Raw genomic sequence first — 12,640 nt, forward strand, 5'->3', positions numbered from 1 at the left:
TCTGCTTAGTGGCCAGGTACGATGGCTCACACCTGTAATCCCAGCTCTTTGGGAAGCTGAGGTGGGTGGATCACGAGGTCAGGAGTTCAAGACCAGCCTGACCGATATGGTGAAACCCTGTCTCTACTAAAAATACAAAAATTAGCCAGGAATAGTGGCATGCGCCTATAGTGTCAGCTACTCAGGAAGCTGAGGCAGAGGAATTGCTTGAACCTGAGAGGCAGAAGTTGCAGTGAGCCGAGATAGTGCCACTGGGTGACAGGATGAGACTCTGTCTCAAAAAAAAAAAAAAAAAGAAAAGAAAAGAAAAAAAATCTGCTTAGCAACTTGCATTTGACACAGGTGGTACCACACACAGGTTGAAAACAAGACCACTCAAATTAAGTGACTTGGGTTTTTAAAAAATTATTCTTCTCTTTACAGAAATCTCAGCATATTGGAAATGCTGAGAATTCTTGTTGAAACCCACCAAGCCCAAAAAGCAAAAAGGAGAAACCATTTCAGAGAAATTAAAGCATCAACAACTGGTGTTTATGCAGGAGTCACAAAATACCCAAACAACCACATATATCTCAGTTTCATTCAAAACCTGGGAAAGCAAATCAATGGAAGATAATGGAATGGGATTTTATATATATATGTGTGTGTATATATACACACATACATACTGGCAATATTCTGGGCATATATATACACATATATATTAGTATATATGCTTATTATATATTATATATTAGTATATATAGTATTCTGGCAATATTCAGAATATATATATGTGTGTGTGTGTGTGTGTATGTATATATATGTAGTTGTTTTGCTTTGAGACAGAGTCTCTGTCGTCCAGGCTGAGTTGCAGCGGCGTGATCTTAGCTCACTACAACCTCCACCTCCTGGGTTCAAGCGATTCTCCTGCCTCAGCCTCTCTAGTAGCTGGAATTACAGGCACACGCCACCATGCCCAGTTAATTTTAGTATTTTTAGTATTTTTGTATTTTTAGTTGATGCAGAATATATATATATATTCTGGCAATATTTTTCCAGTCTCAGAGGCATAAGCAATCTTCTTGAATACTCATTCAGTATTTGGCTGTACTCTGTAGACACCTGGATGCAGATGATACTATTTCGTGAAGGTGGTACCAACTAATGTAGTACTAGGCAACACTATGGTCACTGGCTAAAAGTGAGAGTCATCAATTACTGATTGAAATTTCTACACACCTGGTGTGACATCTCAGTTGTGAGACGTGCAACAAATGCTTGATAACAATTAATTATAAATTTTGTGATGATGAATTCTTTTTTTTTTTTTTTTTACTTTTAGTTTAGGTTTAGGGGTACATGTTTGTTATATAGGTAAACACGTGTCATGGGGTTTTGTTGTACATATTATTTCATCACCCAGGTGTGAAGCCTAGTACTCAATAGTTTCCTTTTCTGCTTCTAGCCCTCTTCTTACCCTCCACCCTCAGGAGACCCCAGTGTCTGTGGTTTCCTGCTTTGTGTTCATAAGTTCTTATCATTTAGCTCCCACTTACAAGTGAGAACATGCAGTATCTTTCTTCAAAGGCTCTGTCTAAATCTTTTTTTTTTTTTAAAGGATTCTGTGGTTTTATTGATTCAACACCATAAATTACATTTTAGAAATTAAGGTATAGTTTACACACAGTAAAATTACATATATATTTTATTATACTTTAAGTTCTGGGATACACGTGCAGAACGTGCTGAGGAGCGCTAATTGCTAATGAGTTCCAAAGTTGATGCATTTAATCTCTTCTTATTTGTTTTCTGCAACCCTCAGGTAGAAATGTCAATCAAGACAGAAACACCAAAGGTGGGGAAAGAAAGAAAAGATGAGAGAAACAGTCTATTCCAGGCAGATAAACATCTCTTGAATAAGTGAGGCATTTCCTGCCCTAAGGAACATGTAATGAAATAAAATAGTAAATGAGTTCATTCTTAACTGTTTCTATCAGATTTTCCCATTCCCTTACTCAATTCTCTGTTATCTTCTGCTCTGTTTGGTCCTTGCCACTGAGAAAATCCGGCTCTTTTCAAATAACACAATTGGTGCTGTGTTTCAGACAGTCTTGCCATCCTGATGTAAATACTATCAATTGCAGCCTGTCACATCTTCCTCAAGTGAATAAGTGAATTGCTTCCTCACACTGAAGTTCCTCTAAAGATAACACAAGCTGAGAAACTGCATCTCATATTAGGAATTCTAGCAGCAAGGATTCTAGGAGGCAGCCAGGATATAACATCACAATCGAGTATTTTCCAATTCTCCTAATTTAAAAAAATGTGTAAGAAACATAGCTTGCTGTTGGACCTGATGGAGGAGAAGGAGAAGATCAAACAACAGTTAAATAGAATGAAAGCATTGTTGCTTATTCATCTGGCTGTAGAACTTCCACAATTTCAGTCTCAGTGGGGTATATGTCCCTGGATTTCTAAGTGTTTGTTAAACAACTTTGGTCTAACAAGCTCCGGACTCACACAGAATAACTACATCTATACCTGCCCTCAACTAGATTTGTCTATGCATTTTCCACTCCCTCTTCTCTGTAGGCACAAAGCTGGTTTTTCAGAATCACCTCCCTGTCTCTAGGAAGAGTGGAGTTTAACCATACAGGGAGACAGATGCCTCCCACAGCCTTCAATATTTTCAAAGAAAGTTCTTAGTCATCTCTGAGTAACATAATCCACCAGGGAGTTTTCCCTGTTTTCAAGTTGACATCCCCATGGTGACCATTTTAGCTTCTTTCTAGTACTGTTGTCTCTGAACGCTGGTTCCGTATCAATGCTCATACAATCTTAGTTTGCCTTTCTTTGATAAGAGGGCAGAATCTACAGTGAATGGAGACTACTGAAAGTCCCATTTGTTTTTCTCCAGTAAATTAAGAACCTGTAAATTATAATTTTGGTGGTTGTTGAGAATACTGTAATCCCAACTAACTCCATAAAAATGCAGGAGACTCTCTAGATATCCAATTATAATATTTACATATAATTAGTCTGTTGAGGAGTATCATCTTGTAGCAACACAAAATGGTTTTATTTTTCCCACTCTTTACTTTCAACTGTATTGGGTTGAATTCTATTTTCCTGCTGGGAAGCAAGTTCCTTAGCAACATCTAATTTCCTGTCATTTTCAATTATCAGTAATGTCTCATTTGGGTATTTAAGACCTGGTCTTGTTCATTTAAAACATATTAATCTCAAACTTGATTCAAAGTATATCCTCCCTCTCCTGCAGTTATTTGGAGTGAATGTGTGGATGTGCATGTGTTTTTTTGGGATTCTCTGGTTCTGAGACACTTTGCCTTCCCTTCTCTAGGACCTATTTCTTCTAGAGTTGGGGGCTGCGAGGAGGGAGGGAGGAGGCTGAGGCCCTTTTACATGCTTGCTGGAATGTCAGTGTGAGTAGGTCTCAGGCCACACTCACCCTGGTTCTGACAAATCCTTTTTGATAGAGTGTTCTCTGCTGAAATGGTGTTATTCATAGTTTTCTTGGGTGAGACCATTCCCCCACCTCCACAGCTGCAGAAGTATGCTCTGCCTCCCCTGGCCTTGTCAGTGACATACCATAGCTGGGGCAGCCCTCAGAGCTTCTTCATGACGGTGATGGGACCACTGTGGTGTCTTCTGCCTCCTGAGAACTGAGCAGAACTGGATGGTGTGGGACTTTACCGTCTTTCTCGCAGGCACACCGCATTGGGTCTCACATGAATGTCTAGATTTTGCTGGGCATTAGACTTAATGTTCACATGAACCTTAGATTTCAGAGAACATATGTTTAGGCTCCCCATGGTACACCATCCTCCCAGGCCTCCAGACACTCTCCCAGGGACTGTCAGTCCCCTGCTCTGCAGTGGTGGCAGCAGCTGGGGGCCTGGATCCTGCTGCCCAGTAAGGGTCCAGTTGGGAAAGAAAGTGCCCTACTCCACTTCTCACAGGTGCGCTCTCAGGGAGCAGCCTGCTGTCTTGACTTTGAGAGGAGGAAAGAAAGTGCCCTTTCCCTCAAACACGGACCTCTTCACAATGCTGAACATTTCTGATTCCCTAGTACACTGGTGGATGAGGTCTGGTGAGAGTGTGGCACAGGTGAGTACAGGAGGAGTTTGTTGGTGGTAGGACAATTTGAGCTGCCTCTCACCAAGCCCTGTAAGGAGATGGTTGGCTTCAGCTGCTGGGGAATTTCTGTAGGATGTGGAGTCCTTACGTAACTTTAGTTTTCGACCAGAGCAGAGTTGTAGGATGCTGGAATATGACTTCTGTTATATACACATTACAACATGTGCCCACAGAAAGATGCATGATGACACCTAAGTATATATCGAAGGCCCTGAAAAGACCAGGGTACCCCTCTCTTACATGATTTACAAAAAACCCACTAACCCATACCAAATTCAAAGAAATACAACACATTCTCATTTTCCCCATGACCATGATTTTTTTCCCAAATGTCAAATTTCAAAGTCCTAAAAAAATGTGGGTGCCCTGCATTCCTGGTGCCCCAAACACATGTTTATTTTGTTGAGGAGCCAGAAAAAACCTCACAGTCTTACTGAGAAGTTTAAATAAGTGAATAAAGATGAAAGTACTCTTTGTGATCCACAAATATATCCTAGTATCATGATGACATATGATTGTATATGAAATTTTCTACATAGGAATATATACACCAAAAACTTTATTTTAGTTTGGTATGTGAAAAATAAGTTGGGATGTGAAAAAAATCAATTTTACTCCATCAGTCTGGAGTACAATTTTTCATTTAATTTGTGTATACTAATCCATTAAGATTACAGCCAGTCTTCAGCTAGACTGACTATGTTTTAAGCCTGAATCCATGATTTTAGACAAGCAGCTTAATTTCTCTGAGCCTCACTTTCCTCATCCATAAAATGGAGATAATAACAGTATCTACCTCATGGAATTGTGAGAATCAAATGGGTTAATTCATATAAAAATACTTAACCTTAAACATATGCCTGGCACATAGTAAGCTCTCAAATATCAGCATTACTGTATGCTTATATTAACTACACAGAAAAATGGAAAATTTCTTATTTTTTTCTGTATTTTGGATATTTTCAATAGAAATGAAGTAGATAAAACTAGTATTTACTTTGTGATCAAATTGATTTTTAAATATTTACCTTAAAGAATTACCTGGGGTGTGGGGTTAGAGTGGTACGAGAAATCTGTTGATATGACCAGAGGCAGACTTACTTCTTACTTGGGTTTAGGGTAGCAGCAGTACATTGCACCAACTTTTAACTCAAAGAGCAGGACAAGTTATCCAGGACAGACAGACAGAACAGTTGACAACACACACGACCACTCATATTTCCAAGACTGTGAGGCTGGAAGTTCATTATTAAGTAACAGACCTATGTAACTCTTTCTTCCTATCCTAATTTACACGTGATCTCTTTCTGCCTCTTGAATATTCAGCTCCCCTCTGAAATGCTGCATGTTTGCAGATTGATACTGAAGGGAAAAGTTTGACCTAATGATTCTTCTCAAATGGCTTTTTGTTATTTCCTTTATTGTCCCAGCCTCATTGCTTTCCTACCTTCTGATCATACACAGCCCTTTTTAGGTTTACTGGCTTACCCAACTCAAATAGAGTTAGTTGAATTTTCTGGAACCAGAGGCAGACCATTTATTACTTATTTCCTTCCATCTTTTCTATTTTTGTCTTTTCATTTCAAGCTTTCATTCTACATTCGTCACAGGTGCGAGGTCTTAGAAGCCTTGATCTTCCCAGAAAATATTTGCCAGGTTGTAATTTTTTATGTTATCAACAGCCAAATTTAACCAAGGCTAATCTTGTTCTAATTTGGTTTGTGGAAGACCTAGTCTTGGTATTTAGAGAAAGTAAATGTGAATTTCTGTTTTTTTCTTCAGTATGTGTTATTCACTCATCCCTCATGTACTGCAATTAATTTTTTTTAAACAAAAATAATTTGGGGGCAGGAGAAACTCCATTTGGATCCGAACTTTAAACAGAAAGTATTTTGCCGAGAACACTGAAGTAGGTAGAGGGCTGGGGAGGAGGAAGGCAGCTAGGGATCTGTTTGATAGCCTATTCCTGTTATCATCCTCTGTCTCATTTTTCTCTACCTCGGGGTGCTCCTGAACCATTCCAGCTCATTGAAGATGCCCCCCTCACTGCAGCAACCCTGAGTGACAGTTGCTGTCTGTGCAGGGGTTCCTGTGGTGACCGCCTGCTATAGGCTGGATTTGTAGATTGCAGGGGCACAAATCCTAGTTTTATGTGTATATGTTTGGGCTTCCATATGTTGTACGTGTATATTTGCTAATTGCGGAGGCAGAATTTCTGATGCATGGCCGGGGTGGGAAGTGAGGGCGTGCTGCAGGTGGCTGTTGAGTATGTCAAGAGAGGGTTTCTCAAATCCTAATTGAGTTTCAGAATAGGTGTCTTAATCAGAGGCTAAATTCAGATTCAAGTCCCTCAAGCAATAGCTTACAAAAGCACACGTTTGTATTCTCTTCATCCCTGGTTGCATCACAAGGTATGTTCCTTGTCTGTGGCTGCTGGCTGCTATTATATTAGAGCACCAGTTTCTCCTGACTTTCTTTTTATCAGAACCTGCAGGTCCTACCTGGCCAAAAAGTGTCAGCTCAAGTTGTGCCTCCTCCAGGAAGCTCTCTGTGACCACTTCAGTCCAGCACAATGTCTCAATATTCTAAACCAGTCATAAGCACACTACAGTTTATGGGCCAAATAAAGAAAAGTTTTGTTAAAATACACCTACATCCATTTGTTATTGTGTATGGTTGCTTTTGAGACATAGTGGCAGAATCGAACAGTTGTGACAGAGACTATGTGACCCACAAGCCTAAAATATTTACTTTTTAGCTCTTTATAGAAAAAGTTTGCTGATCTCATTCTAAATTGAGGGGCTTAATGTATGTATCCTTCAGCATGACCTGCAGTGAATGCTCCTTATTTTTTGGTTTGCAAAACTTTCATTTTTAAATTCAGCATAGTCTTTCAGTATCTCCCAGACATTTTGGACATTGAACAAATAATCTCAAAATTACACACTTGAAGATTGGGGTGAGTCTGGGCAAGGGACAGAGAGAACCCATAAAGCAATTTTATTTTTAAGAGACAAAACATTTATTTGTTACTGTTGTCAGGTGTTTGCAGAAAATGCTCTCAGAGAATAGTTTTGTACCTAAACCAGTTCCTTCCAACCCAGAACTATTACTTGTTACTGACCTCAGTTTAAGAATATAAATCTTACCACATTTTTCTAAGGATGTGTGAAGATATAACTTGATTAAAAAATAATTTATATGGAAATTCAAATGCACATGCACAACGTTAGAAGATTAGCATTTGCTTTAAAAAATAATGCTTAATGGGATCCTTTCAGATGCTCACGTGCTCCACTTTGTCAGGGTCTGACTTGCAATAGGTATTGAGGTGAGAAAATACTTAACTCAGTGATTCAAAGCTAGATTCATTTCGTTTTCTTCTCTCCTGCCTAGTGGTCAGCCCATTCCCAGGGTGGAGTATACTGAAGAAGAAACTAAAACTTGGGGCGTTGTATTCCGGGAGCTCTCCAAACTCTATCCCACTCATGCTTGCCGAGAGTATTTGAAAAACTTCCCTCTGCTGACTAAATACTGTGGCTACAGAGAGGACAATGTGCCTCAACTCGAAGATGTCTCCATGTTTCTGAAAGGTAAGATTTCACACAGGCTGCCTCTTATTAGTCAATATCCTCAATTGCCTTCCAAGGACACAGGTTGTAGCAATGGCTCTTTTTCCAAAAGAGGAAAAATAGTGATTTAAAAAAATAGTTGGCTTTGAGCCAACAATTAGCTGTGACCACCTGTGGGAAGCAGAGCAGGGACTCAGCTGCTTTTGCAGCTCTGGGGCTTGCTGAAGCCTCTTTGTGGCTGGCTGCTGTAAATGTTAAGGCCCAAAGGATATTTACAAGTTCAGCTCTGAGCTTTTTCTGATCCAGGAGCTGATATGCTGGGCTATATGAGTATGAAATGACCTCCAAAGGTGCCTTTTTTTTTGCATTGTTAAAAATTATGTGCTGAATGATGAAATCTTATGGATAATGTTGAATATTAGTGACTTTCCTCTGGGGGAAATCAGGCAACTGTCAGAGGCGTTTGGACCAGAGCAACTCCATCTTGAATACGGGCTGGGTAAAATAAGGCTGAGACCCCCTGGGCTGCATTCTCAGGAGGTTAAGGCATTCTAAGTCACAGGGTGAGACAGGAGGTCAGCACAAGATACAGGTCATAAAGACCTTGCTGATAAAACAGGTTGCAGTCAAGAAGCCAGCCAAAACCCACCTAAACCAAGATGACGATGAGAGAGACCTCTGGTCATTCTCACTACTCGTTAAACACTAATCACAAGGCATTGGCGTGCTAAAAGACACTCCCGCCAGTGCCATGACAGTTTACAGATGCCATGGCAATGTTGAGAAATTATCCTAGATAGCCTAAAAAGGGGAGGAACCCTCCGTTCTGGGAATTGCCCACCTCTTTCCTGGAAAACTCATGAATAATCCACTCCTTGTTTAGCATATAATCAAGAAATAACCATAAAAATGGGCAACCAGTGATCCATTCCACAGCTCTGCCTATGGAGTAGTCATTCTTTTATTCCTTTACTTTCTTAATAAACTTGCTTTCACTTTACTCTATGGACTCACTTTCAATTCTTTGCGTGAGATCCAAGAATCTTCCCTTGGGGTCTGGAATGGGACCCCTTTCTGGTAACAAAACTAGTCAATCAATTAACCAATTGATCAATACTTTATGTTATAATTTGTGTGTCAGGGATTGTACTTGTTGCGGATGTTACACTAGTGAACCCAGTGAGTCATACAGTAACATCATTTCACACTCTCGTGGATCCCTTCACTGACAACACCTCCTTGGAACAACAGCTAGGAAATAGGCTTGTGAGGGGTTGGGGGAAGAGGCAAAGTTTCATGGTGGTCCCGCTTCCTCCTCTGTTTTTCCTTGTGCTTAAGTCCTTGGATTCTCTGCCCTTTTCTCTCTCTTCTTTCAAGTGCTATAGTTCCAAAAGCAAAAACTTCATTGCCTGCTCTCTTTCCTGGAACTTGCTTTCTTGCTTGTCTTCCCAGTTTCTATCAGTACTGTTTTCTCTGCACTCTTCAGGCTTGCCTATAAGGACTCCTCTGAATTCCTACCCACCTGATCCCCCAATCCCATACTCAGTCCTTCTTTGTGTTAGTGTCCAATTATAGCTGTAACACATTACCACAAACTTTGTGACTTAAAACAACACAAGTTATCTCACAGTTCGGGAGCTCAGAAGTCTAAAATCAGAGTGTTGACAGGGCTCATTCCTTCTGGTGGCTTCCGTGCCCTGGCCTTTCCCAGCTTCTAGAGTCCTCCTGCACTCCTTGGCTCGTGGATTCACCTTTCCATCACTCCAACCTCTTGCTTCCATTGTCACATCTCCTTCTCTGACTCTGACCCTCCTGCCTCCCTCTTATAAGGACTCTTATAATTATATGGGCCCCACTCAAATAATCTAGGACAGCCTCTCCATCTCAAGATCCTTAAGTTAATAACATCTGCAAAGTCTTTTTTGCCATGTAAGGTCACATACTCACAGATTCAGGGGATTAAGATGTAGGCATCCTTCGGGGGCCATTATTTAGCCTACCACAATCTCCCCCTGTTGCCACTTATGGCTTCATGACATGTGGTAAATCTGTCCTTTTCTTTCCATTCTACTGCTACCACCCAAATTGAGGTCCTCATCATTTTATAACCTTGATGCCTATATTTTCTTCCCTTAACTCTCCACTGCCCATAAACATTACTTTCCAAAACATTACTTTTTTTCTGACATCTCTGCTCAGAAACTATCATTGGTGGCTGGGCGCGGTGGCTCAAGTTTGTAATCCCAGCACTTTGGGAGGCCGAGATGGGCGGATCACGAGGTCAGGAGATCGAGACCATCCTGGCTAACACGGTGAAACCCCACCTCTACTAAAAAAATACAAAAATCTAGCCGGGTGAGGTGGCGGGTGCCTGTAGTTCCAGCTACTCGGGAGCCTGAGGCAGGAGAATGGCGGGAACCCGGGAGGTGGAGCTTGCAGTGAGCTGAGATGGCGCCACTGCACTCCAGCCTGGGCGACAGAGCGAGACTCTGTCTCAAAAAAAAAAAAAAAAAAAAAAAAAAAAAGAAACTATCATTGGCTCCCTCTTGTTTTCACTGGGACTGGCAAACTTGTTTTGTAAAAGGCCAGATGGTAAATATTTTAGGCTTTTTGGGCCAAGAGGCAAAATCAAGGCTATTACATAGGTACTTTTATAGCCATTTAAATGTGTCTGTTAAAAAATATAAAAACTGGCTGGGTGTGGTGGCTCACGCCTGTAATCCCAGCACTTTGGGAGGCCAAGGCCGGTGGATCACTTGAGGTCAGGAGTTCGAGACCAGCCTGGCCAACATGGCGAAACCCTGTCTCTACTGAAAATACAAAAATTTTTGTATTTTCTGTAGTCGCAGCTACTGGGTCTGCAGGACGCCTGCAGTCCCAGCTAGTTGTGGGGCTGAGGCACGAGAATCGCTTGAACTTGGGAGGCAGAAGTTGTAGTGAGCCGAGATCGTGCCACTGCACTCCAGTCTGGGTGATAGAGTGAGACTCTGTCTCAAAACTAACAAACAAAACTATTCTCACTTACGGGGTGTGCAAAAACAGGCAGTGGGCTGGATTTGGCCTGCATGTGATAGTTTACTGATCTCTGTTTTACACGCTCAAGTTTGAACAGCTCAGCCTCAATCCGAGGCCCTGACCCAGGTTTCCAAGTTAGTTTCCTGCTGCAACTGCCCTGTACAAACCCTCTGCCCTTGCTGTGGGCTCTCTTTACCTTTGCTGAAACTCTGTTCCTTACTAGAAAATTTCATCTCTTCTCCACCTACTCAAATTCTACCTGTTCTTCAGGACTCACAGCAAATCCTGCCTCCTTCATGAATCTTGATCGTAGCAGCCACCATGATCTCTCCCACTCTGATTTCATTCTGTGTTATGTGTGAACATCATCTACTATGTTTGTTATTGAGGAAAAGAGATTGAGAACTACGGATCAGTATCACTTAATTAACACCTAATTACATCATGCCTTACGTTGTTGTTTAACTAGACTGTATTCGCCTGTCTCGTTCTTCTTTGTTTCCCACAGAGCTATATGCATGTTACCTCTTTACCAAGAGCTCCTTATATGGAGATGGTTTTTTACTGCATTGTTCCCCAAACCCCAATAGTTAGAATATCACCTCATAAATATTGCCATATTTGCTCCCCCAATTAATATTCTTATGAGAGGCAGTATGGTCTAGTGGCTTGGACCATAGACCCTGGATGTAGAATGTCAGGGCTTGAGTCCCCACTCTGCCCCTTCCTAGCTATGTGACCTTAGAAGAGTCACCTTAACCTTTCTGTGTCTCTGTTTCCTCCTCTGTCAATGGAGATAGTAATTTTATCTACCTCACAAGGTGGTTGGGAGGAGAAATTAATTGATATACCTTAAAGGCCTAATGTGCCTAACACACATTAAGCATAGCAGAGTCTTAGCTATTTCTTTTATTATTGTTTTCCACAACCCTTGGTGAACTGGATATATCGCCTAGTTTGTATCACACACTGGCATGTAGATAGTATGATTTAAGTATAGGTGTCCTTATATAATTTCATTGACTCACTTTTAAAATACCTAATTTATTTAAAACAGAAACTTTTAAAGCAATGGTATCTACAAAGTTCTTGATGTCATGGTTTTATATATTTTTTAATTCACATAAAAATAAAATACGTAACTATTAAAATAAAAAATGTTCCTCTGTGTACTGTTATATATGTCCCACATGTGGGATATACTGGCTTAATTGATGTAATATGGAAAAAGAAGAAAATACACTTATCTTTTTGATATTCACCAGGGAATAATCCAAAGTGAAGGCTTTTGGAATGAGCATAGTGCTGTTCAAATTATGGGTCTGAGGATGCCTGAGAACAGGTTATTTCCAGCAGGTACCAGAAATCCCAGGATGGGCCTGTTTTATAAGCTTAGTTGGTTCTTGCCTCTTAAGATCATTTTCAACCATTGTGTGGTACTCTCCTAATGAGTTCAAGTTTTCAGAATGGGAACCTTTACAATGCTAGAATCAGGGATAAGAATAGCCTTCCAGAACATTATGCTAAGTGAAGCAAGCCAGACACAGAAAGAAAAATACTGCATCATCTCATATGTGGAATTTGGAAAAGTTAAATACACAGAAGCAAAGAATAGAACAGTGGTTACAAGGGGCAGGAGATGGGGTAAGTGGGGGAGATATTGGTCAAAGAGTACAAAGTTGCAGTTAGATAGGATGAATAAGTCTAGAGATCTTTTTTTTATAATTATTATTTTTTTAGACAGAGTCTTGTTCTGCTGCCCAGGCTGGGGTGCAGTGGCGCAAGCTCCGCTAATTGCAGCCTCCACCTCCTATGCTCAAGCAATTCTTGTGCCTTGCCTGTGTTCCCCGAGTAGCTGGGACTACAGGTGCGTGCTGCCTATGCCAGCTAATTTTTTTATTTTTAGTAGAGAC

General features: G+C 40.8%; 1 protein-coding gene across 1 annotated transcript in view; it reads left to right on the plus strand.

Moving 5' to 3' along the window:
- TPH2 (tryptophan hydroxylase 2) overlaps nucleotides 1-12,640 on the plus strand; it is a 92,000-nt gene that overhangs the window by 23,686 nt on the left and 55,674 nt on the right. Inside the window, exon 6 of the mRNA XM_050749279.1 lies at nucleotides 7,537-7,733. Within this exon, the coding sequence (XP_050605236.1) occupies nucleotides 7,537-7,733 (197 nt within the window). The remainder of the gene's footprint in view (nucleotides 1-7,536; nucleotides 7,734-12,640) is intronic.

Source organism: Macaca thibetana, chromosome 11, assembly GCF_024542745.1.
Source record: "Macaca thibetana thibetana isolate TM-01 chromosome 11, ASM2454274v1, whole genome shotgun sequence".
In the NCBI taxonomy this organism is placed as follows: domain Eukaryota; kingdom Metazoa; phylum Chordata; class Mammalia; order Primates; family Cercopithecidae; genus Macaca; species Macaca thibetana.